Source organism: Harmonia axyridis, chromosome 5 (genome assembly GCF_914767665.1).
Source record: "Harmonia axyridis chromosome 5, icHarAxyr1.1, whole genome shotgun sequence".
Classification (NCBI taxonomy): Eukaryota; Metazoa; Arthropoda; class Insecta; order Coleoptera; family Coccinellidae; genus Harmonia; species Harmonia axyridis.
In genome coordinates, this window is record NC_059505.1 from 21,755,467 (window position 1) to 21,783,372 (window position 27,906).

A 27,906-nucleotide genomic window follows, 5' to 3' on the forward strand; every position below is an offset into this window, starting at 1 on the left:
ATACCACGTCTTCAGCAATACACATAGATATAATTTCTTTCACGTAATACTAAGATTACCCGAGGATGGTATTATTTCCACTGAAGTTTACACCATCTGTTTTTAATGAGGTGCCCTTCGAAGATTCTAACCTTTGTTGTTATTCTGAGCCACCAAAAAATTTTATGGTTTTATGATTTTGTTATGCTTGCAAGAAAAGAATGTTGTTATGCTTGCATACGTTCTTCTGGAAAAACGTAGAAACTCAATGAACAATGAATTATCATTCAACAGGACAGTCCACAAATAGTCTAGGTATCCCAATGGTCTCGTTTCCTTCGTTCCTCCGTCGCTGATACTCAACCCAGTTCCAATCGCTTACGGTTTTGTTGCCTGTAACCACAGTTACAAAATCGCGGTATTTTTCTGGAGCGGTCGCGAATGTAACGCGACTGGTGAGTAACCGGTATTCCCATCCCTATAACCTATGAGAAATACCAACGAAAAAAAAAATTTTTCCTTTTATTTTTCTTTCAAATTTTTTCAAAAAACCTTTTTCTTCCTTTTTATTTTTTAATTCGAGAAATTGTATGATTTATTTATAAAATGATATTGAATATAAAAAATTAATCATTATGTTTATATTATATCAATCTTTGGGATAATTATATATTTGAATTTCTGTTAATATGTACAGTGCATCCCATTTTGGGTGAGACAGCCAGGTTCCTCGCTTGTTATTTAAGATAGAGCCTTGCGGTTTTCACGTTCCTGTCCTACTTTTTCGTGAAACTCAAGTTGGTCTAATCAGATTGTGCATAACTGTTTCCGTTCAAAAGATACAGGGTGATTTTGGAAATTGATACTTTTCGGACCCCTTCTTTATCTCCGAAGTTATTAGAAATAATGCTGAGGTAAAAACTACGTCTGAATCAGAATTGTGCGTAGAATCCAGTGGCGTACTCAATATTTTTTTTCGGGGTATGGTTTTGAAGATTCAACACAAACTTATGTTTTTTTTAATGGAACACCATGTGTATCATTACTTCGTTGAATTTGCTATTTTTTTCCCTTCAAAATGACATATGACACTATGTAGGTAGGATGTTCAGAAATTTAAAAAAAAAACTAAAACATCAAATAATGATGATTTTTTTGTTAATGGGCAATGGATTTCCCATAGAAAAGAAGAATCAATAATGATAACAATAATTTATAGCGATGACAGCTAGATCAGATTGGTTTTTTCCCTCCAATGCCTACTTGATAAAACAATGCTCCCAAATGCATAGTAGCCATAATAACAACAAGGATGTTTGTGTCATCAATGACCTACTACTTTTAAAAATCGAAAGTAATAATCTTCTTATTGAAACATAGAAAATTCATGGCCCATTTACAAAAAATCATCATTATTTGACGTTTTAGTGTTTTTTTTGACATTTCTGAACATCCTACCTACATAGTATCATATATCATTTTGAAGGAAAAAAAATAACGAATTCAACGAAGTAATGATATATAGGGTGTTCCATTAAAAAAAATATAGGTTTGTGTTGAATCTTCAAAACCATACCCCGAAAAAAATATTGAGTACGCCACTGGATTCTACGCAGAATTCTGATTCAGGCGTAGTTTTCAGCTCAGCATTATTTCTAATAATTTCGGAGATAAAGGAGGGGTCCGAAAAGTATCAATTTCCAAAATCACCCGGTATCTCTTGAATGGAAACATTTATGCAAAATCTGATTAGAACAATTTGAGTTTCACGAAAAAGTAGGACAGGAACGTGAAAACCGCAAGGCTCTATCTTAAATAACAAGCGAGAAACCTGGCTGTCTCACCCAAAATGGGATGCACTGTACATATTATAATGGATGATAATACATTTATATTATTTGGTGGAATGTCCTCCGAGATTTTAGGCATAATACTTTCCATAGTGATATCCGTATCTGATTGCGGTGATGTTATTGTTGTTTTCATAATTTGTGTATTTCGTTCAGCCCAATCCATAGACCTATAATAACATGGACTGGCCCTAACGTGGCTTCTACTCGCTTCGCTCTGCGGACTATCGAAGAGAGAGAGGTGTTGTGAAGGATGGAAGTAGAAAGGCAGAAAATGCGAATTTACTAAGGGAATAGCGCGTTTTTATTTTTTTTTTTTTTTTTGAGAAATATTGAGTTTTTCGCATTAGTTGATTATTGAAATAGCTAAATGGCTATGGGAATAAAGCGTTTCAAATTTTTTTAATGAGAAATATTGAGTTATTCGGATGGAAATAGTATTGAAATAGCTTGATATGGCTATGGGAATAACGCGCTTTTAATTTTTTTTAAGAAAAATATTGAGTCATTCGGATGAGAGTAGTATTGAAATAGCTAAATGATCACATTTAAGAATTGTATGGTACAGATTTTCATGTTATCTAAAATTCCTTTCAGAAAAAGGTGAATTTTATTGAGTGCTATACCTGGAAGAAAATATTTTTTAATTTCTGTTCCAGAGTTTTTAGATAGTTCAGTATATCAATAATATTATAGATAATTAAATTTAAATTCTATATAATGTAGCTATAGGTGTAACTGAGCTTTAGGAAATTCAAAATTTGTGATAAGTTAAAACACAAATGAAAATTTATGAAATTTTTAAAATTTCATATATTTTATCTTCTGAAAAAATAGCCCAAATATTTTCAGAAATAGACTGAGGAAATAAAATAGTGAGTGTTATTGGGAATGAAAGTGCCATATTTTTCCTATCAAAGGACAAATTCAGCCTTACGTTCCAAAAGTATAGGTACATCTTCCTCTACTGTAACGGTTTAAAAAAGTACTGCAACTTTTATACATGGGTTTATTATATTACCCTTTATCATCAAATATGCAAGCACATATGAAAAAAAACATATAATAAATATCAATATAAAAAAAGTTATGATTAACATCCGACGAAGAGATTCGAATCAGGGCTTCGAAACTGGAATATATATATATATATTTTTTTTTTTTTTTTTTTTTTAATCACCGTTGTAGGGTAAGGCTTCGAGGTTGCCGGTTCCTCACAGAACAAGGCAACACTCAATTGCTAGTGAGGAAACTTCTCACAATTCTCGTGGTCCACAAGATCACCTCCTTCTGCGCCTTCTCTATTAGGTCTTCGTGAAGTCCAAGTTTCGCTGTGTTCCCAGTCAGATGCATCTCAACCAGCCCATTCGTAGTGATGACCAGAGGAAGTATCGTTATGTGGGTAAGTCTATACAGTTCTTTTAATTCAAATGCCAGATCGTGATATTTAATTATCTTTTCAGTGTACGCTTTTTCAGCGTTGTCGTCGGCCGGTACGGTGATGTCAACTATAGTGGCTCGGTTTTCCATCTTTTCAAGGATGACAATATCAGGCCGGTTGTGCGCGATTGGCCTGTCAGTTATCAGTGGATGGTCCCAATACACCTTCACAGCATCATTTTCCTGAACTTGTTTTGGTAAGTATTCATGTATTTTTCTTTCTGTTTTTAATAATCCATATTTCAGGGCGATGGCTTGGTGGAATACTTTTGCCATGGAATTGTGCCGATCAGTGTATTCCCTGGGAGCGAGCGCGGGGCAAGATGATGTGACATGCTGAATTGTTTCTGGTGCCTGAGAGCATTTACGGCACTTATCACTAGGAAGATTTCTGCCCGTTATGTTTTTCTGATACGCTCTTGTAGGGACCACCTGATCCTGGATCGCTGCCAGTCTACCTTCCGTTTCTGGAAAAAGGTATCCAGCTTTGAGGTATGAGAGCGATCTTTCTGTATCTATATCTCTATTTTTTAGGACCGTTGGATATCTTCCGTGAAGTGCCCTGCCATGCCAATCCTCGCACAGTTCCTCGATGGTTGGAGGTTCAGCCGGATGATGTTCAGAAAAAAATAAAAAAAAAAATATATATATATATATATATATATATATATATATATATATATATATATATAATCGGGATCATTGCGTCGTTCGACGTTGTCAGATGCCTTTTCGCCACCCCTTTCTGTCATTCCATTGTCCTTGTCGTAAATCCCTGGAACTCATGGCTTTGATGACACCCTCATTCCAGGTTTTCTTTGGTCGTCCTCTTTTTCGGCGTTGTGCTGGGACCCACTCGAACACCTTCTTTGGAAGCCACTGTTCGTCCATTTTTGTAGGTGACCATACCAGATAAGTTGTTTCGCTTCTATATCTTCGTACAGCGTTCCGTCCACTCCCATTAGTCTTCGTATCTCCTCGTTTCTGATCTTTTGTAGGCGTGATACTCCCAGTGATCTTCGGAGTACGTCCATTTCAACGGTTTCCAGTCTTCTCTTGTTTTCTTCAGTTATTCTCCAAGTTTCCGCTCCATACAGTAGGTTACTTTTTATCATGGTGTTGTATATGCTGTATTTTCTCTTTTTTCCAATGAAGGTATTCCAAAATATGCTGTTCAAACATCCTATGATCTTTTTCGCTTGATTTATTCTGTGTCTGATCTCTCTGTTGTCGCTTCCACTTGAGTCAAACTTAACACCTAAGTATGTATACTCCGATACCACTTCTACTTCCTGATTATTTTCCAGCATGATTTTCGTGGCATTTTGGGTTTCTACTGGGAGGTACTCAGTCTTCTTGGTATTCATCTCTAGTCCCCAAATTTCATATTCCTCCTGGAGTTTTCTGGCCATATACTCCAGGTCGTCCTTATCATTGGCCATTATAACTTGATCATCCGCGAACTGGAGGGAGTAGAGGTAGCTATTATCATCCAATTCTATTCCCATTGGCCCACATTTCTTCTTCCACTTTCGAAGAGCTCTAGATACATACACTTTGAACAAAGTAGGTGAAACGTAGCATCCCTGTCGCAAGCCCTTATTCACGGTGAATTCTTGTGAGAGATTCTTTCCCGATTTGATCCGCGATGTAGAATCCGTGTACAAATTTTTGAGTGCCGTTATTAATGTTTGGTTGATGTTCGTTTCTTGTACAATTTCCCAAAGTTTCTTCAGAGGTACACTGTCATATGCTTTCTTTAGGTCGACATACATTAGGTGGACTTCTTGGTTAGTATTTAGTTTTTTCTCTATTATCTGCTTCAGACAAAAAACATTGTCTGTACAAGATCTGCCCGCTCTAAATCCTGATTGCTCTTCTTCTTCTTCCGCGCTGTATTCAATTTCAATGAGGTCTCGTAGAATTCTTCCATATATTCTGCTAAATGTGCTAGTCACTGATATACCTCTATAATTTGCGCATTGATTTTTATTTTTTTTTTTTTGTATATCGACGAAATATATGCTGTTTTCCATTCTTTGGGTACTGGTTGTCCGCTCAAGCACTTATTTATCAAATCTGTAACAGCCTGGAATAGATTATGTGTACCATGTTTGATCAGCTCTGCGGGTACTCCTCCGGGACCTGGGGATTTACCATTTTTCAACCTGAATACTGCTTTTCTCACTGTTTCAACATCTACAGAAACTGTTTCACCCTCAATGTCTATGTGTGATGATATACTTGGTGCCAGAAATTCTTGTCTTGTTTCTGTCAAAAGTTGTTTGTAATGTGTAACCCAGTTGTTCATGGGAATTGTGTCAATGTTCGCTGAGTTTTTGCTCGGACTTTTCAGCGCATTAATGAATCGCCAAGATTCTGCTGTCTTTCTACCTCCCAAAAGGGAGTCAATCTCCTTGCATTTTCTATCCCACATACTTCTCTTCGCATTATTAACTTTTCTTCCTGTCTTACTTTCTGCCTCCAGATATGATTCCCTATCTCTTTGTTCTTTTGTTGTTAGCCATTTTAAGTAAGCTTTGTTTTTCTGATTTACCAGTTCTTCTATTTCATTATTCCACCATAATGCTTTGCTCTTTCGACTTGAGAGTTCTCCCAATACTTCAGTGGCTGAGTTCTGTAAAGCTTCCTTAATTTTTTCATACAGTGTCGATGTCTTCGATGGCTGTCAAATACTCATCGAGCCTTGTCTGGTATCTTTGTTTTATGTTATCGTCCTGAAGGTTACTCAGATTCCACCGCTTATTGTTAATTCCATCTGATTTATTGATGACTTTTTCCATTTGAGTATAATTTGTTTGGGATTTGTCGTGATGCCAAGGAAAGAATATTTTTGCTCTGACAAAGTAGTGGTCAGAATCACACAAGATCCCTCTATACGCCCTTACATCATTGACCTGAAGTTCAGTGTGCTGTCGTGTTATGATGTAGTCAATGATTGATTTCAAGTTCTTCGTGTGTTGGATCCAACTAAACTTGTGGATGGGCTTATGTTTGAAGAATCCATTTGCAATTTTCAGGTCGTATGTTCGACAGCAATCAATTAGTCGTTCTCCGTTATCGTTGCATCTGTCTTCTCCAAATGGTCCAACTACAGGATCGTCTTTCCTGTTACCTGTCCTACTATTGAAATCTCCCATAAGGATTACTTCTTTGCTTCTTCCCACTCTCTGTATTACAGCACTCAATTTGTTGTAAAATTCATCCTTCCTTGAAACCGACTCATCATCTGATATTGCGTAGACACCCATAATTACAAGTTCTCTCTGCATGATATTAACATTCAATCGAATTATATTCTCATCAATGGCTTCCCAGTCTTTCATTCTCCTCCAATATTTTTTATGGATCATCATTGACACTCCTCTCTTTACTCTTTCATTTTTGGGGACTCCGCTGAAGACATGTATATAGTTTCCAACCTTCTCTGTTCCTTGGAATAACATGGTCAAAAATTCATAACTCCGTATCTATGAAGGGCAGGAATTTGCTGTATAGTATTCATTATTATTTTAGTAACACATATTCTCAATATCAAAATTGTATGGCTCCTTCCTTCAAAACTTTGGTTCCATATAGAAATTGACATAATAGTCCTCTGTTTTGAAGTGATTACTACAAATCAAATCAAATCAAATCAAATCAAATTTATTTCACAAATAGTTACAAAGCCAAAGGTAACAATTAATAGTCAAAAAAAAATATATATACCAAAACATTTGAAATAGAAAACAGTATCAAAAATGAATACACATGTATTATTATATTCATTATACGAGTATTGAGAATTTCACTGAAAAACATCGGACAGAAACTCCTCAATAGAATAATAGGCCTTCGAAATCATCAAATTTCGGAGACGTCTCTTGAAACCATCTTGAGTTTTGAAGTCCACAGGAAGATGGTTATATAACTTTATGCCTAAATAGTTAGTGGCTTTTTGTGCATTTTTGATCCTATGATATGGAATACAGAGATCATTTCTATTGCGAGTAGCGTATTGATGGAATTCGCCCGTCGTAAAATATTTGTGTTTATTTTCATGAATGTAATTTAGACATGAAAAAATGAACTGGGAATAGAAGGTAAGTATTCTTAATTTTTTGAAATATTCCCTGCAGGAAGTGGTGTTATTAATACCCGCAATTGTTCTTATGGCTCTCTTCTGCTTCAGGAAAACCAGATCTGCCTCCGACGCATCGCCCCAGATAATTATTGCATAAGACATACAGCTATGGAATAGAGCGAAATAAGTATTTACCAAAATGTTCTTTTGGGTAATTTTTTTCAGCCTGGAGAGCAGAAATATTGTAGACGATAACTTTTTTACCACCTTTTCTATGTGACAACTGAATTTGAAGTTTTCTTGAATTTCTATTCCAAGAAATTTCGCACTTGCGACACTCTGTGTAGTTCTCGGCCTCATGTCTATTTCCAATATTTTAGTTTTTTCTAGATTCATAAGGAGACCGTTGGAATTGAACCAAAACTTAGCTTCTTGAAGAGTTTTATGTGTCTTTGTTCTGAGTGACTCTGAGTTTTTACAGGAGTTCAAGAATGATGTGTCATCCGCATAATTACAAACATTTTCACATGTTATATTGCAGGGTAGATCGTTCATATATACAATGAAGAGGAGAGGCCCCAAAATAGAACCTTGGGGTACACCCTTGCTGATTTTCATACAAGTTGTTGATTTATTATTGACTAGAATATATTGTTGTCTATTTTCCATATATGAAGCGATCAGTTTAAGGGGCAGGCCTCGTATCCCATAATATTCTAATTTTCTCAGGAGGATTTTGTGAGAAACATTATCGAAAGCCTTCGACAGATCGCATAAACTCAGTTCTACCTTGTTGCCGTCATCAAGGCCTTCCGTAATTTTTTCTATGACTTCTATCAGTGCTGTAATAGTCGACTTTTTCTCTCTATATCCATGCTGTTTATTTGTTAAATATTTATGTGTTTCCATGTATTTCATTAATCTATTCTTTATCAAACTCTCCATGATTTTTGATAATGCTGGAAGAATAGAAATCGGCCTGTAGTTATGTGGCATGTTCTTTTTGCCGCTTACATATTAGGGTTGTGGCAGAAGATTTTTTGTCTTTACTCCATATTTCCATCACCCATTCAATTTAATTTCTCGGAAACCTGTGAAAATATTCAATATAAACGATAAATCCCTTCTTGTTTTCTTACCTATGAAATGTCACGTTCAACATTTTTTTGGATATAACAACACAATTATAAGCTACACACGAAGCAGAGATACTTAAAATTGTTTATTAGTACTAAAATAAGCACCAGAACACAACCAAACACTCAGTAAATTGTTTAAAAATCAGTAATCACAACAAGAAAACACATACAATCAGTTCAGAAAACCAATGTTTTGCCTTTAAACTTTAAACTTCCATCCTTGTCACAATACACCGATATCAATGGTCTCTCTCTAACGCCCAGTCCATGTTATTATAGGTCTATGGCCCAATCTGATATTTTTTTTTGTTATCAAGCATATAAAGGCTGAGTCTTCGACTTGTACATATATTTTAACCGAAGTTTCTTGAGGTCCGATTTTTCCGATTCGGCCCGGTTAAAAAGATATAGTCCGGGAGCCAGGTGCAAATTTGGTTGAGAGAGATACTTGGTGAGATGCATCATGCATCAGATAATAATCTACTCTGTTATCTGTGGATAATAGTAATAAAAAGCCTCGTGAACGTCAACTACGACTCGGTTGGGGGGGAGAACAGCGGCAGCCCCCCAAACACGAAGAAAAAAAAATACATTCAGTCATTTCCTCCCAACTGAAAATTTGTCAAATTGTAGCTAACCCAATATCTAGACGAAAAAATACAATCAGCTGGCTATAGCATGGTGGATTATACGTCAGCTGGTGCCTCAAACATGAAAAAAAAATTATATTTTCAATGACAGCTCTGACAACGACTCTGATACTGAATCAGAGAGTGGAAGTAACTAAATATTATTGTGCAACATGTGGAGAAAGACTTTTTCTCGCGAGTGTGGCACTCTCTGATTCATTATCAGAGTCGCTGTCAGAGCTGTCATAGAAAAAATATATATTTTTTCATGTTTGAAGCACCAGCTGACATATAATCCACCATGCTATAGCCAGCTGATTGTATTTTTTCGTCTAGATATTGGGTTAGCTACAATTTGACAAATTTTCAGTTGGGAGGAAATGACTGAATTTTTTTTTTCTTCGTGTTTGGGGGGCTGCCGCCGCTCTCCCCCCCAGTAGAGTCGCAGCTGACGTTCACGAGGCTTTTTATTACTATTAACTGATGCATTCTACTAATTACCGTTTGAGAGGAACTTGGTCATGTATATCTGTTACTGGCTCCCGGACTAATATAGTCATTTTAAATTTTCATAATGAGCTAATTCACCCCTGGAAACCGGAACACTGAAGTTTTTGCAAGTATAAGATATACCATTTGAACCTTGAAAATAAGCTACTAACTTAGAAAAACCATCATAAACTCACTTTTAACATTCCATTTGTTGAACAAAGTAGTATTTATAATACAATAAATGAGTTATCCCAATTTTATTGACAATAAATATTAAATATTTTTCGCTTGATTTGCTATTTGATAATCATAACGAATTGAGCTCGCTACCACCCATATTAGCTCTGATATTCATATCCATTCATTTATTATATCGCATTTACAATATATCGTTGTTTATTTCATTTCATACAAAAATTGCCATTAAACCTTACATTCTCAAATAAATGATATTAATTCGGCATAGACCTAATATCCAATTGGATATTAGGTATTAGGTCTATGCAATTCGGACAATGTCAATATTTATAGTTCTACTTTTGCCCACCTTGGCACTGCATTCTTATTTTCAGTACAGTGACTACATATATTACCACAGTGGCGACAACTGGCCATAAAACTGTCAAAAGTCCGCCATGTTTCGTCAACACGTTTTTGGCGGTATTTTTGAATTGTATATCGGTAACTTACGGCAATATTTCATATTATGGGTCTCAATTTCTTTAGAAAGTAACATTATGTTTCATGAATTCGATCCAAGGTACGACATTGCAAATGAACTGAATCGTGCTATCTATTTTTCCAAAGATACAGATCGAAAATATTGGTTATCTTTAACTTCTAACTTAAATTATTATTGAGAAAAAACTCAAGAACTAGGTACATACAAATGTAAAAATTATTATTTTCCAATAATAAATTCACCTTGAATGATCAGCCATGGCCTTAATGGTCATACAATTTCGAAGTTATTACTTTATTGAGTAATGCCTTTATATTTCGACAATGATACTCTGTATCATTTAAGAATTGTATAACTTTATTGAGTTATCTCTACTATTTTTATATTCTGACAATGATGAGAAATGATTTATACCATTTCGAAGTTGTATTTTTTATCGAATTCTGCGACGTGTGCAATACAATGAATTTTTGTAAAGGAGCATCAATAAATTAATCTATCTATCTATCTATCATAACTCTCTATAGTCTTTTTCTTAATCTGTAGGCAACAAAACGTCTTATTATTTTGAATTCGATCTTCGATCCAATGTATCACGTCTGAAATGAACTGAATCGTGCTATCTATTTTTCCGAAGATACAGATCAAAAATATTAGATATCTTCAAGTTCTAACTGAAATTATTATCAAGAAAAAACTCAACAACTACATGCACAAGTAAGATTATTATCTTCCAATAATAAATTCACCTGGAATGACCAGCCATGGGCCTACTGGCCATAACTCGTGTTTTTCGACTTCATTCTTAATCTGTAGACAACAAAACGTCTTATTATAATCGATAATCGAAGCTGGTAATTTCCACAAACTTGACAACTCAACTGCTGAACACGTTTTGACAAATAAACATAAACAAACTAAATCTGCAATCTGCGCAACTCCGACGAAACATGGCGGCCAACCAATAGAAAATGAGACACGAGTTGTCGCCACTGTGGTAATAAAGTCACTGTACTGAAAATTACAGTGACTGTATTTACTACAGTGACGACAACTTCGGCCATCCGCCATTAAATGTCGGCGGGAAATGATAGATTCAAAAGTTAAGCGGCGTTTCAAGATTCAGAAGGTCGACTGCGCATGCGCGAAGTTTGATCGACCGCTTGTTTCTTTTTTTTTGATAACATCTTCACTTTTTGGAGGGTTTGAACCCCCTTAACCAGTCACAATAACTAACAAGTTAAACAAGAATGCTTCAAAGCATGTGAAACAGCCCGGCACTCGAATGTAAATAGTGAAAATCAGAGATCTCTGGTGAAAGTTCGACATTTAATGGCGGACAAAGCTCCAACCAATCAAAACGCTGACGAGCCGTGTCGTCACAGTAGTATATATATACAGCCACTGTACTGAAAATTACAGTGACTATATTACCACAATGGCGACAACTCGTGTCTCATTTTCTATTGGTTGGCCGCCATGTTTCGTCGGAGTTGCGAAGATTGCAGATTTAGTTTGTTTATGTTTATTTGTCAAAACGTGTTCAGCAGTTGAGTTCTCAAGTTTGTGGAAATTACCAGCTTCGATTATCGATTATAATCAGACGTTTTGTTGTCTACAGATTAAGAATGAAGTCGAAAAACACGAGTTATGGCCAGTAAGCCTATTAGATTTTAATTTGGAGAGTCTATGGCTGGTCATTCCAGGTGAATTTATTATTGGAAAATAATAATTTTTACTTGTGCATGTAGTTGTTGAGTTTTTTCTTGATGATAATTTCAGTTAGAACTTGAAGATATCTAATATTTTTGATCTGTATCTTCGGAAAAATAGATAGCACGATGCGTTCGTAAACTCAACGTAAATCTATACTGTGGTAAATAATTGAGTCCATCATAGACTTCAGCGCTTTTTCTTCAGTATTTTGCTGCTTCAGCGCTTTCTTCAAACGCATCCTTCCAGCGCTGACTTTCCGAACTCACCACAGATAACAGAGTAGAATAGATCGGACACTGACATTCTACGATGGAAAACACTGTTTTTTGAGCCCTCATACGGTGGCAAGCATAAATAACTGTGGTATTACAGCACTCTGTTATCTGTGCATTACAGATACCTACTTTGACAACATACTGAATCCGCACTTGGCGCGAAATTCAAATTAGTTAAATTATTAGCATTATAGGAATTCATAAATAAAATTCAAAATTTCTCAAATAATGTATATATTTCCCACGAACAAAAAAAATATATATAATACAACAAAAAAGAATAACAAATATGTACATTTTCATCATCCATAAGAAAAAATAACAAGGTTGATTTTATGAGCAAAAATATATGTATATAATAAGTAAATGTATATAAGTATCCAAGTCGATATAAAATGAAAATATATAAAATATAAAAAAAAACATGAATGCATTAAAATAATATAATGGTTTTTGTATTATAATAATAATAATAATGAAGTTTATTTGACTATAAAAACAAAATGAACACTTCAAATAATATTGTACAAATAAACTGAGTTGAGTATTGAGTTGAGTAAATGAATAAATATATTAAATATAAAAAAATAAGAATGTATTATAATAAAAATGAGTTGAGTAAATAAATGAATAAATATATAAATGAATAAAATATGAATCTATTTTCTGAATTTTTTTTTTTTTTTTTTCAAAAATTTGCTTAGCTTGAATTTTGATGGGGTCAATGAAAGCCTTATTGGGATTCAGCAATAGAAATTTAAAGAATTTGGAATCTTTCCCATTTTAAATTCTATTAACTTGTTGGCACCACCAGAATAAAGAACATCTCACGATTGTTGAACATAATATTTCATCAAGTGAATGAATTGGACAATTCAAAACTCTAAAATTAAAATTTGATTTCAGTTCATTCTGTAGAAATTCTGAGATATTCCTTCTCTCGCACATTCTAGGAATAATGTAAAACAATTTATTGAGTGAATGCCTGAACAAGAAGTTGATATATTGTCCAGGCTTGATTAAATTTCCGAATTTATATTTTTTACAAAGTATAAATTCGGAATCATTAACATTCTCTGAATAACTCAACAAATTGGTTTTACATTTTTCACAATTTTGTATAGTTTTTTTTTTGAAAATAATTTTGATAATTGCACCACTCATATAAACGAGGGTGCATCTGCTTAATTTAGTGGCCTCGTGCAAAGTAATAATTTTAGGAATATCTATAGATGAAATATCTTGCGAAGCAGGAATACCTTGTGTTCTATTTGTTGTCAAGAAAGATTTTAGATTGTCCAAACAAAAACTTTCTGTTTTATCTTCCTGACAATTATATCCTACAGAATGAACTGAAAGAAAATTATTTATCACTAAAGTTTTGAATGATGCAATAAAATGTTCAACATTCGGGTTAGTGTTCCTCACTCCATGGGCCCGAATATTGCCAAAAAAGTTTTCTAAACAATCTTGATTGAACGCCCCAGTCAAAAAATATTTAAATTTGTAGTCATCAAGAAGTTTTCTTCTCAAATAAAGAAAACCCTTTAGACTACTAATCAAATTTTTTATACTGGGTACGACAACCAAGCGTTTGTTTTTGGGACAATAGAATTTCATACTCTTCAAAATTTCTATTGCATTCTCCCAAAAAACTTACTCACTGGTCTCTTCATCAATTTTGCAGCAGATTTAGATGCTTTGCTCACATTTAATGAATCAAATAATTCATCTAAGAAAAGTATTAAATCTGCTGTATCTGCAGCCTCCAAAGTGAGCTGAAGAGGATGTTTGATTTCTGAAAAAAAAAAAAATCAAACTATATTCTTAAAAATAAAAGTATATCATCAATTTTTGTTATTTTTATATTCTGAGAATCTTGGAACATCAGCCAATAAATAATAAGCCATTATTAAAAAAAACACATGAACTTACCCCATTTAGAAATCAATTTCATCATTGACCCCACCGAATGGCTGAAAACCTGGGTTTACCATTTGTAATACAAAAAATTGTCTTCTCAAATTACAAATAACAGTGTCTCAAATGCATGTTAATATTATTGTCAATGTCAAAAAATGTTTGTCAATCCGTGAAAACACTATGGTCGACAGAGTCATCTATCGACGATATATGTACTTAATTATTACGACTGTAGCGCCTCGGACGACGGCAAACAGAACTAAAAACGGGGTTTAGGGTGGGGGTAGGAAGGTGTCAGCCACTCACACATAATTATTATACAGTCCATTCAGGAATTATTGACATCCCGGGTGACTTTGGAAAATCGAAATTAAGTTGGTACTGGCTCATTCAGTAACATTTTGAATTGCAGATTTCGGGTTGGCATTGGAAATGTCATTGACAGGAGGTTAGATTTCAGTTTGTGTTATTGGATTTGATCGAAGAAACTTTGAAACTTAAAAGTTGTATCAATTTCAAACACACATTGATTAGTTTATTTGAGTATTTCTCACAGTACTGTTTGAAAAAAGAAGAAGGCAAGTCATCACAACCTGGATTATCAGTGGAAGAAAACCTGTGCAATACGATTTCACCTTCAAAGAATCATTGAATGATTTGATTCTTACCAAAAGCCGAGCCAAAAGCAATCAATATATCAGCCTGGATGAAATTTGAACAAAAAGCATCTGGATTTTAATCAATCAAAGACAACATTACATAAACTTAATTGGTTACAAGTTGAAAACAGTTAATAAAAGGAAAATTCTTATTGATAAACAGAAAAATATAATAATAAGTTGAGTATGATTTTATGGTGAATACAGAGAATATTTGCAACAAAATGTGAAATTCATTTATCTGGAGGAAACTTGGTTATTTGAAAATGCCAGCATTATTCAACAGTGGACTAGAAAGTAAACAAAATGTTTTTCAAGTATATTCAAGGATAAAAGTAGGAGCACTATTTTGAATGCTGGTTATTTGGATTTTACCTGGATGTTTTGTTTTGACAGTGGTGATCATAAGGATTATATAAATCTTATAGAGAGAATTATTTTATAATTGGATTGCTAAACAAAGTCTTGGCATTGCATCTATAATAATAATAATATATATTCATCATCAAAGTTTACATATACATAAACATACATATGAGGGACTAATGATATGAATATTAAAAAATATATCTATAGTTTATTTATATTCTATATTGAAATAAAGTATTGTTTTATCTGTTTTTTGTTCTTCAATGAGTAATCCAAAAATCTAATAAATTCCAATTGCTTTATATAATTTTTACTGAGTATTTAATCGAAAAATATATTCAGAAGAGTAACTTCAAGAATTTCTTCACCTCTTACCCACTTGAAGATAATAATAGAATGCAATAAAATCTTAAAATTCACGAATTAAAAATAATTTCATGCAAAAATGCTTTTAGTGAGTGAGTTAAAGCTGTTATGGGCAAAATGATTTATGTAATTTAATAGAAACTAGTATAAAAGCATTTCAATAAAAAACAGAAAACTCGAGTACAAATAGTACCTATATTTTTCATACAAGTTAAATCAATCATTCATGTCATGAAGAGTTTCAATAGTGACTTTAGAAAATAATTTACATATCGGCTGATAAATTGGTTCCAATTTTCAAAGTTACAGTACAACTGTGATGTCAAAATTTTTCATATACTAAATGGATTCTTTGAATTTTATTTCTGTCTTATTATGATATGGCTCTTCCATTCTCTAAGCTACACTATTTAAATTTATCAACCAGTTTTTTCTGTTTTCTTCACCAGTTTAGACACCACAGTTAAAATGATCCATAAGAGTTATTTGATAAGAATTTTGCAAGCAGGTTGGTATCCAGTGTCCATCAGTATTGCAATAATTTTTGAAGAGCCTTTGGTGAAAAGGAATATGCATATTTTAATGAACTTCAATGGGATCTTTCATGGGCGACTCTTAAATGAATAGATATCTCTTTATTGGATTTCCTTGAAATGAGATAGCATTTCACCATATTTTTACGTTATATAATCTGAATTTCAATTTATGAAATTATGACTGTATGCGTCCCTTCGTAATAATAGTAATTTCGAAAATTCAGGATCTTTCGGATACAAAAATGATGAAAATGATTTAAACTGGTTATTTCTATGATGAACCATAGCAATTTTTAGTAATATTTTTGTAACCAGAAATAAAGCCGTGACTAGACGTTCATGGCCTACTTCGATGTCAATAATTCCTGAATGGACTTGTACAAAATTAATTGAATTTAATTGTGGATCATCAAACAACAGAAAATTCTGAAATTCAAGCTATTAAAATTCCAAAGAAATTTAATACTTTTTATCATTGGAAGTAATAAAATAAAAAAAGAATATGTTGATATGGGTGTACCATGAAAAGAAGAAGAAAATATCTATGTTCACTTTGAGCGTCACTTAAACGCTTTGCGTCGAACATTCGGCGTGTCCTCCATCTTTAAACATCTATCATTTAAAGATAGGCGTCGTTTGTACTGTTATACGCAATTTGTCGTTCAGTAAATAGTTTTGAAATTCACCGAAATGGCTTCTCAAAATCCTGATACGACTGGGGCTAATGTTGAGAGTTCTACAGAAAATGGTAATATTGATCAAAATCAGGGCGGAAATCAAAGATCTGGAGGCAGTTTTAGACGCGGTGGTGGAGCCGGTAAATTTGGAGGAAAAGGACGTTTCCAAAATCAAGGACAGAGACCCAGAAATGATGGTCCACAAGGTGGTGCAGGTGTAAAGAGGGAATTTCGTGAAGGCAACCAAAGGAACTTTCATAGAGATGGTGAACATGCTATGAAAACTCCACAAGATAAGATGATTGAAAAATTGAATCAAATTTCTGGATCCACCCTGGAATTACCCCCGCTCGATATGACTGAAAAAAAATTCTCTGGTAGGAATCGTTTATACGTTGGTAATATTGGAAATGAAGTTGGCGAGGATGATTTAGTTGAGTTCTTCAAAGCACACGGTGAAGTTAGTGAGGTATTCGTCAATAAGGAGAAAAATTTTGGTTTCGTGAAATTCGATTTTCACTCCAATGCCGCTAAAGCGAAGAGAGAATTGGATGGAACTGCTCTCAAAGGTAGAAATTTAAGACTTCGATTTGCTCCTGGAGGAACTGCTATCAAAGTTAAGAATTTAACTTCTAATGTTTCCAATGAGTTACTTTATCATGCTTTCCAAATATTTGGTGAAATTGAAAGAGCTACCATTATTATTGATGATAGAGGTAAGCATACAGGAGAAGGTATTGTAGAATTTGTCAGGAAAGGAAGTGCTTTGGCTGCAGTACGTGAGTGCAGGGAAAGTTGTTTTTTCATAACATCTTCTCTAAGACCATGTATCGTTGAACCATTTGATGTCATTGAAGATAATGATGGATTGCCTGATAAACTGATAAATAAGCGAAATCCAGAATTCCAAAAGCAACGTGAAGTTGGCCCAAGATTTGCTCAAATTAACAGCTTCGAGCATGAATATGGTATGAGGTGGAAACAATTACATGAGTTGTTTACTCAAAAAGAGGAAGCTTTGAAAAAGGAGCTTGAAATGGAAAAGGAAAAACTAGAAGCTCAAATGGAATATGCTAAATATGAACATGAGACAGAGATGTTGCGTGAGCAATTGAGGGTGAGAGAAATGGACAAGGAGAGACAGGTATGTTTATTTGTATTGTGTATAATGAATTGAACTTGCAGTATTCTATTTCATATGAGAAAATTTAGTCTTTTAAATCTTGATCAACTTGAGATTAAGCGAGAAGCTTGATGGTTTTCCTGAGTTGAAGTTATTCAAACGGTATATGTTGTTTTACATGTACCCATTATTTTCTTATTATTGTATTATAATTTGTTTCATATATTATAAATGTGGTTTTGCATCAATTTCATAATTATCAGTAAAATGTTTCAAAGAGGTCAATTTTGAGATATAAAGTAATTCTTCGGAAGAACTTCTTACTTTTTTCTTTGTCGATCAGAATTGCCTCAGATATTGAATTATAAGCAAGTGTATAGAGGAAAATTTATTATGGGAACGAGATATGTGGATTATATGTGTGATTCGCTCAAATATTTGACAAGGGGTTCTGGATGAACTGAAAAAGAAATCAAATGAAATTTTTGTTTTTTGAAGTTGCAATCATCCTTTTTAATGATTCATTTGGAAGCTAAGGATTGGGTCTATTACAATTATTTAGATATTCCTTATGTGTATAATAAAAATACTTAATGAAGCTGATTCATGTTTTGATATTGTTCCAACAGAATACAATTTCTTGATATTTTCATATGGTTTAGAGGAAACAGCATTTTTCTAAAAAACTCTGTTTTCTTGCACATTGATTGTATAATCATTTTCGTGAAAATGATTGCTCTACATCCTTGAATATTGAGTAGGAACAAAATCAGGAATATTGAGTAGGAACAAAATCATCAGCCCTTCTCAAAGCTGGTATCCATTCGTCTCTCAATGTGCCTGTATTTGGAAAAATGTAAATCCAATTTTGTTTTCGTTTTTTTATATGGGTAATAAAACTCTCCCCTTTCTTGCTGTTCAATTATATTCTACACATCTTTGAGGAATGATGGATGTTCTCAAAAGATCCAAAAAAAAAACAAAGTATTTTCTTCTCACAAAATATATCTAATACCGAATTTCAACTGAAAATGTCTCTTCCCATTAGATTCTCCCAAAATAAAGGTCCACTGCCTTAGAAGCCAAATTCGTAAAGCTAGTATTCACTATCACTTTCGTTAAATTAAAATTTCAAATAACCTTTGGGAAAGTTATATTGTTCTCTTTCTCTAAGGCAATAAATCAAGAGAGTTGACAGTTTGACCACAAGTTGTTCCATCTTATTCGTTTTCCCGACTTCTCTCTCTAATGCAACGTCCATGGATATTAGGACTATAGATTTTGCATGCCTGGTTTACTAGATTCAATGTGATTCAACCTGATTTTAGTTGACCGCATTCAGAATTACCAGAGTGCTTTTTCTTGGTAGGTGCTTGCACAATTAGACAACAGCTCAATTATGGTATCAGCTCAATTAGAAGAATTGTAAAAAACATTTCAACAGGTGGATGTATGTATCTATAAGTAGTGCAAAAAAATTTTTGGCGGCTTTTTTGGTATAACTTGGTTATCTCAATCATAACATTGTGGCCAATAATAAAACATCACTAGCTTAAAAACAATGAAACAGTTCCGATAAGGCAGGAATTGAAATACAATAGTATATATCAAATTTTTTTATGGAATATGGTTTTTAAGTTACCCAATTTTTACCATTACAGTAATAAATAAGCTAATAATAAATCCCTGCTGCTGTGTTTAAATATTAATACAGCCATTGTATACTATTTCTGGCTGTTCATATTGTTTGTGAAATCTAGTAAACCGAAGGTGAAGAAAATTGGGTTTGTTAAATAATAGAACGTTGACGAATATATTCATTGCACCTTACATTTGTAAATTAAATTTTTTTCTTAGCAAATAATGATATTATCTATAATTTGAATAAAACAAAAGGCTTTTAAGTTTCTAATATGATGGTTTTAGTCTCATTTAGGGATTAATTGAAAATGTATTTTTGAAATGAATGAGTGTCCTTATAAGATTCTGCGGTGGATCCAAAAACAACCTACAACTACAACCAGAAATCATTTATATTTTGCAAAATGACACATGATCTGTAGTATTGAGGTATCATATTCAGATCTTCCAAATAGTACATTGAAATGTCTATTGTTATGTGAGCTTCTGTTGATCTTCTGTGTGACTGCAATGGTTTTATGGTTAATATGATAATTCTTACGTTTGATGATATAATAAGATAATAACTTATTGATTTATTATTTATCCTGTTCACTTTTAATTGTAAGGTGAAATTTGATTTCAGGGTTAATACTGAATATATTTGTTTATTATAGAATTGTCATATGAGGCAACGTTTTGGGCAGTGCCCTTTTTCAAGCCTTCTTATTTAGCTATTCATATACACAATCTATCTTTGTTACAACAACTCATTTCGAAATGAAATGAGAAATAGCTAAATAAGAAGGCTTGAAAAAGAGCACTACCCGAAATGTTGCCTCATATGACAATTCTATAATAAACAAATATATTCAGTATTAACCCTGAAATAAAATTTCACCTTACAAATAAGATAATAACTGTCCTTCATTGTAAAATTTTCAAAATAAAAGAAGGTAGTAGATATATTATTGAAGTAAAGTGAATAAGTATTAGGTATTCTCAAATTTCCATGTGTTCAGGTATCTCAAGCTCTATTGGTGATGATTAATATTTTTTAATATTGTTTATTTTTAGCCATTCTAGAGAATTTGATTTTTAACTGTATCAGTCTCTTAATTGATTTTTTGTGTTCTGATACAAGAGCGCATTTGGCGGATTGTGTTCAGTGGATTCCTCAAACGTATTACATTTCTGAGTGCAGATCTCTCAGCTTATATCAGATATTTTAATACATTCTGTATCATTATTATTATTATTTGAACTGGGGTCGTTGTGGCTAGGTTACTGTGGGACTGCGACCATGTATCCTGTATCCTTATAGTAGGAGAATAATGGTTGATTCATATTATCAGGCACATATTGTTGCCGAGCAATTAATTAAGAAATATCTTCATTGTTCAAACGCTCCGCTCCGCTGAAGAACCTTTTATTTGAAAAGGTTGGTAGTTTCCTTAGTATTCCTTAGTGTTTCCAGAAGTATTTACGATTAAATTTGATTCTAGATTCAATTAATAAGCAATAAGAATCAAAACACATTTTACCCCTTATCTCTACTGATCACATAGACCACGAAACAACTCATAATCTTCAGGCGAATTTGAAGCTTTATGTGAAGATGCACTATGTCATTGGACCCCTTTCAGAAAAACCATTTTAAATCATGATCATGTTAATTTAGAGTAGAAATATTGTACGGCTCTCTAAGAAATAATCTTTACAAAAATTTAAATTATAGAGTGAAAATAATTGTTAATATCAACTTAGTTACTGTTTTTAAAATTATAATTATAGAGATTACAATCCATTTGACTAGACAAAGAAGAGTCCACAGAGCATGATATAATAATTTAATAGCTGCAATGACGAATAGAGTTCTCAAGAAATGGATGGATCGATTTCGAATTACTCCAAATCTTCTACATTTGGTGAAATTATCAAGTCAAAGGCTATTTTAGGAACATCATGAACATGTTTGATGGTAACTTTCTTACAATTTGTATGCGTTCATGATAATATGAATCAGCCTTAAGGGATGCCTGTATATAGCTTTGTAAATTTTTCTGGCATTTTTCATACTTTTACCTTTATTCCTATGAGTTTTGAAGTGTTTTGGCACTCGTAATTGTTTATTTCTTTATTATTCCAGGATGAACTCTCAGATTTGCCTTATTTTATAGTAGAATACCAAGAAATTTTTTTGGGTCGATGTGGAAATTTTTTAATTTTCAAATAGAGTATAGAAGGGTATAGAAAAGGAGAGAGTGGTGAAACCTGCGGAGTAACTCTGTCCATGCATGAAATAGTTAGTACTACATAATATTGAAAAAATTCAAGAGGGTTCTAGCTGACATAGTTGACAGTTTTTGGATATCAATATGTTATACTTTCCCCCATTTATTTGATTTGAAATTAATACCTACGACTCGATCAACGCATATATTGATACTTTTCGAATATTCTCAATTGAATAGTTTTTATAATACCTAATAGAAATTCAGAGCTGCTGAAAAAACAAAACGTAATTAATATACAAGGGTTTGTGTTTTGTTTTTTTTTTAAGAAATCTAAAAGAATACTAATCATCTCCTTGGACAAGTAATATGAAATGGGTATCAAAATCGCATTCTTCTATATTGTAACCTCTTTCATCAGCCACCTTTTCAATCACTGCAGATTTTGTGTATTTTGGACTCCATTTTTCTTGATTTCTTTAATTGTCTGTAAGTTGGTTGCAGCCGATTTAACAGTTGATAAATTTGTGCTACTTTCAATCCAATATATCGTCGGCTAAGAGTGTAAATCTGCTTAGTCCATTTTGAACAATTTCACAGGAGACCAAAAAAACCGTACAGTACAGTGTTATAATAATAATAATAATAAGAGAGTTTATTCATGAAAATACATTCAATAAACTCTATTGAATGTATTTTCATGAATAAACTCTCTTATTATTATTATTATAACACTGTACTGTACGGTTTTTTTGGTCTCCTGTGAAATTGTTCAAAATGGACTTAGCAGATTTACACTCTTAGCCGACGATATTTGAAATTGAAATCTTTGACTCGCTATAGAAAATATTTTCCAAAAATGCTCTAGATTTCTGAAAACATATGTTGCGGAGTTTACTTGAATATTTTGATAATTTAGCAATTTGTGACCACGGAATACGATATTAGTTGAATTTGACTTTATATGTTAATCTAGATCTGGCTTAGTTTTAGATCAATGACTCAATAGTATCTATATTATTTTTTTGGCATTAAATGTGAAATTTATCTATATCTGTGCCCTTGAGGTAAATGTCTGTGTTATGTTTAATATTACAAATTGCCATTAACATGAATGAGAATATATTTATCAATATGAATAGTATGACTCGCCATATTAAGGTTGTTGAAAAAATTTTAATTTATATTGAACTAAAATGGTTGACATATTGAACTTTTACATAAAGTTGTTAAGTAAATTGTTTTGCCAAGTATCTGAACCTACCCCTGGTTACTAATATATATGTGGGTCTATTGAAAGCTAGTCATTCACCTTTTTAAAGGTACACATAAGTATATAATATAGCCACTATCTGTGTGTATTATGATAATTATTGATTTTTGTTTGCATATAAACAGTTCTACATTTATAGAATCATTCGGTCAACATTATTATTATTATTATAGCTGGGGTCGATTGGCTTGAAATACAGTATTTCAGAACTGTGACCAAATAGATGTATTATTATTGTACTCTACACACTCAATTCCCAATGATATTGATCATACACATAAATCTAACAATCTTGCAATAATATCGTGAGAATGCATTCTTACATAAGTGTACTTTACTGAGGCAGGCAAGCTCTGGCAGTTACATACTAAATATTCAGCATTTTCTTTTACTGATTCACAATCTGCAAATTTGATCCGTTGACTCGTCTCACTGGATACATAAGAAAATTATTTGGATATTATCCAATCAGCAGATTTACAGTGAAGCTATGTCCACCACAGCCCAATAAGCTTCTTTGTGTAAGACGGTGAAAATTCTCATTCTGATCCAACAGGTTTTGCCTTATTAGAGGCAACTGAGTTTATCAGGCTTTTCATTACCTTCGATCCACACTGCCTTGGAGAGTCCTTTTATAGCCTCTAGTTAGTTACTTTAAAGTATTCCGGCATTCCCACATCAGCAGAAAGCTTCTGACTGCTGAATTCCAAAGCTCTCATTTGTTGCGATGATATGCTGCTGAATATGCAGTTTAGTTTTATAGAAATGGAGCCAATAACAATTTAAAATTATATATACTTCAACATTTATATTTAAATAATATACATATACAATTGCTGATATATAAAATGGGTATTATTGCATATCTAGGAACTGTCGCATGAAATATGTATTTGTTATTGTATGAAACTGTTTACAAACTTGAGCTACACAAATATATATATTATGGAAATTTTTTTGCCGTATACACCTGAAACTTTTAAGCTCTAATTTCTGAATATATCTATGAAATTATTACTACCATATTATACTTATGAGAATAATCTATAATATACCTATATTTAAAACTGAATTTCTTCAAATTACAAAATACTGCTGTTTCTGATTCATATACATATTATCTATCGATCTCTATAAATATTTCGTCGTTCAAATAAACCAAAATTTCTACCTACCATACCTAACATTCGAAATTATGATATACACAAGATTATCTTTTCATTATTATATTTATAAATGCATTGAATGTGAATTGATTAAGTATAATATTATAACAGAAAATTTCAAGGAATTATTCCTGACACTTTCAAGAAAAAAGTTCCACTAGATGTGGCTCCGCTAATGCCAAATCATCAAAATGCAGGGTTTTCAATTTTGAACAAAAAAATCGTTTTTCCTTAATATATTGGACACCACAAAAGATAACATAATTATCTTCAAACCATTGTCAATTTTTTCCAAACTCTAAAAAATAATGTTGAATTTATTTCATAAATGTTCCGGCTCAAGGAATAAGTGGATAGTGTTGGATTTATTCAAACATAATAATAGGAACAGAATAAAAATTAAATTTGAGGTCTTGAAAAGATTTGTCTCTTTCTTCAATTCGATATTCCCAAGCGTTTAAAAAAAAATCGATTTTTTAATGCATAACTTCATAAAAAGTGATTGACGTTATGAATTCTGCCTTGGTATTTTGAAATGCATTTATTTTTCAAATGTCTATATTAGTTTACTTAGTCCTTCAATTTCAAATCAACGTGATAGTCTTGCTCTCTTTCAATCCAGAAAGGAATAAATATGGTCTATAGTAATACTGAAACGGTAGATAAATGAATGTTGTTTATTGTTTTGGGAATGGAATTTTCTAAAATCAGCGCCATCGACCAATCATATCCTCCATAAAAAACGAATGGGTAAATAAACCCCCTACAATTCTTTCAAAATACTGCAAATTTATTTTTTATTCTATTTTTATCGATCAATCATAAATTCATAAAAAACATGAGAAAATAAACCGCACCCTATCTCTGTATTTTCCGACCATGACCATTTTTTTAAAAGAATTTCAACATTAGTTCGTAGAGTTTGAAAAATGATAAAAATGCTTCAAAGATTGAGGATTAACAATTCTTTTTCAAACTTCATCCCCCTGCATTTTGGTAAGTAAACATTTACTTCGGACCTACCTTCATGAGAACTTTTCCTTGAAACTGTGTCAGTGATCTTGAAATTTACTGACTTTATAATTGTATATTATTTGAACTTGATCTAACAAATATATGCTGGTTTTATATAAATATATTTATTATTATTGAATAAATTACATATATTTTGCCAATATCGAGAGAAATGAAGGGATTGTTAATATGCGAGCTTAGGTTGTTTAAATTTCTAGTTTTACAGAATTCATATATATAAATATATTGTGACCAGCAGACAAAAATATTTTGACAGTTGGTAGGTTGAAAATTGCTGCCCTGAATAATCACATTTGGTAAAATTCACAGGTTTGAGTAAGAAACGAATTCAAGTCGCTGCTCTGGATTTTAGCTCGCTCATGAAAATACAAAAATTACAGTTTTGTATCAAAAATCTGGTCTTGCATTGGTTTCTGTCAAAAATAATGGCCTTTCTATCTAATTTGTAGGTTAAATAATTTTTTTCATTAATACCCTTAAATGTATTTCAATCTATTCTCATTTCTTTTGGTTTCTGCTATAATATTGAATAACATTAAAATATTTTATATATTAATGGAGCAACTATATCATATACTCTTGGGGTATGATTAATTCTATAATATATATAAAATGAGTGCTTATTATTTGTTGAAGGAAAGTAAAGGTTAATGAGATTCGCTGAATGGAGATAATTTTCGAGCGAGAAGATATAACAATATTTAGAAATTCGTTGATTTTATCATGTAGTTATAATGTGGTTTTAACTATGGTATGATGAGGTCATATTTATCGTGGATCTTTTGTCTATTCATGGTGTTTTCATTATTTTTGGTTGAAAATTAACTTCAAGACTTCATTCGTCATTAATTCTTTGTATCTGTTCTCTTCTTGAAATAGTGATATGTTAACTCTACTGATAAATCTTACATTTCTTGAATTATTAGAATCAAATAATTCGTTATTTGAAATGGTTTTTCTATTGATTACTATTGATATTTAATGACCAAAAATATTCCTAAGCCCTCTTATTTGATAATGCCTTTATTTCTCAGAATTTTGGAATTCAATAAAATTATAACTGAAATTTATAACAAAAACAAATCTAAGCCACAAAATAACTCATACTATTTATATTTTCCGGTATACTTCTTGGATGAACTGCATTTTGGTGCAATATTCGCAAAATATTATTTTCAATTGATGCATAAAGCCTTGAATAAAAGTATGATTTAAGTTTCTGATACTATAATAATTCATTTGATTTTATTTACTACGATATATTAATATGGATGTTGGGTAGAAACAATTTTAAATTGGTTTTTGGAGAGCGGCATGATTTTGGTTGAATAACACAAAGACAAACGGATGATTTCTTGCAGAAACGCGAATGGGAGATGAAAGAAAGACAGGCGGAAGAACAGAGACAAAGAACCGAAGAACAGATGAGGAGGCAGGAGGAGCAAATGCAAGCTCGTATGATCCATCAAGAAGAAGAATTACGTAGACGTCAACAGGAAAATAGTTTGTTCATGCAGGCCCATCAACTCGATAGTATGCTAGACGCTCAAGATTCGCAATTTGATCGTGGCAATATGTACACAGGCGATGACAATGATATTAAACCCAATAATTTCGAAAGAGAACGGTTTGGCGTCGATGTAGGACGTAATCCGAACAAGTCTGGTTCACAAACTAGGGGACACTGGGTTAATGATAGTCGCAGGGATGAATACCCTATGAAAAGAAGACGTTTCTAAGTATCTCCCGGCCAGTTCAACCACTTCATTTCTTGACAATATTGGTTGGATTTGTGGTTGAAGTAGGATTCATGTTTTTTTATTCATTTTTTCCCTAGATATAATTTCTTGATGGAGTAAAGAATATCATCTTACCCATTATAAAAATGATTATTTATAACTTTGATCGATCATGATAATTGAAGCAAATTTCTTGGCGGCACCATATAATTCAATAATTAATATCATCACTATACTCGTTGGTTTTTACTTCATAGACCGATTTCGTTATATTTCATTTGTCATTTTTAAAATCGTGTAAAAGCATTTGAGTTGTACAAAAGATACTTTTTTGGGGGACATAAATAACCATTACTTATATGAATCTTTGATTTAACTTCTGAAATTACTTCGTAAGACCAATTTCACTCAAATAGGTGTATACTGTGTGAATAGCTACCAGATCCTAAAGGTTTACTTAATCGAATGTTTAATTTGTTTAGGTATATCTTGTGCTTGAGCCGCTAAATCTCTATTCTAACTCTTTAGGAACTCGGCGTCTTCTGCAAGATATTAATTTTTTAAGAATTGGATGTTGTAAACTTTCATTTTAGAATGATTATTATAGTATATGTTCTGTATTTATTTCTTTAGAACAATTCACTGACATTGATGTATGTTTGTCTACTAGTTAGACATCTTGTAACCTTGAAAATAAATATATACTTGAAGCATATATTTTGAATTATGCCCTGATTGAACTCATCACAGTTCATTGAATGAGCGCTCAAAATTCGAGTAATTTCTTCTAACATTGATATCAGATACCTATTTATAAAGATTTGCTTTTGAGATGAGTAGTCACTTTTGCTATGATTACAATGCGGCGTATCTAGGTTATGTTCTTATAAATTATTT

The 27,906-nt window shown here is 32.6% G+C and overlaps 1 protein-coding gene and 1 long non-coding RNA gene across 2 annotated transcripts; one reads left to right on the forward strand and one right to left on the reverse strand.

Annotated features, from left to right (window-relative positions):
- Nucleotides 1-12,403: 12,403 nt before the first annotated feature.
- LOC123681089 lies at nucleotides 12,404-14,526 on the reverse strand. Its single transcript, XR_006747611.1, has 2 exons — nucleotides 14,225-14,526; nucleotides 12,404-14,087 (listed from the first exon to the last, which is right to left on the reverse strand). It is a non-coding gene; the product is annotated as an uncharacterized LOC123681089 (long non-coding RNA).
- A 2,185-nt stretch (nucleotides 14,527-16,711) lies between these two features.
- LOC123681080 (protein no-on-transient A-like) lies at nucleotides 16,712-27,719 on the forward strand. The gene is made up of 2 exons (XM_045619291.1): nucleotides 16,712-17,963; nucleotides 26,632-27,719. The coding sequence occupies exons 1-2, from the start codon at nucleotides 16,833-16,835 to the stop codon at nucleotides 27,007-27,009; spliced, it is 1,509 nt and encodes a 502-aa protein (XP_045475247.1). The 5' UTR covers nucleotides 16,712-16,832; the 3' UTR covers nucleotides 27,010-27,719.
- Nucleotides 27,720-27,906: the final 187 nt, after the last annotated feature.

Excerpts from the sequence above, each read along its gene's own strand:
- LOC123681080 (XM_045619291.1), top strand. The coding sequence starts at position 16,833 with ATGGCTTCTCAAAATCCTGATACGACTGGGGCTAATGTTGAGAGTTCT. Across the intron at positions 17,964-26,631 it reads AAATGGACAAGGAGAGACAG|AAACGCGAATGGGAGATGAA; the intron begins GTATGTTTATTT and ends GATTTCTTGCAG.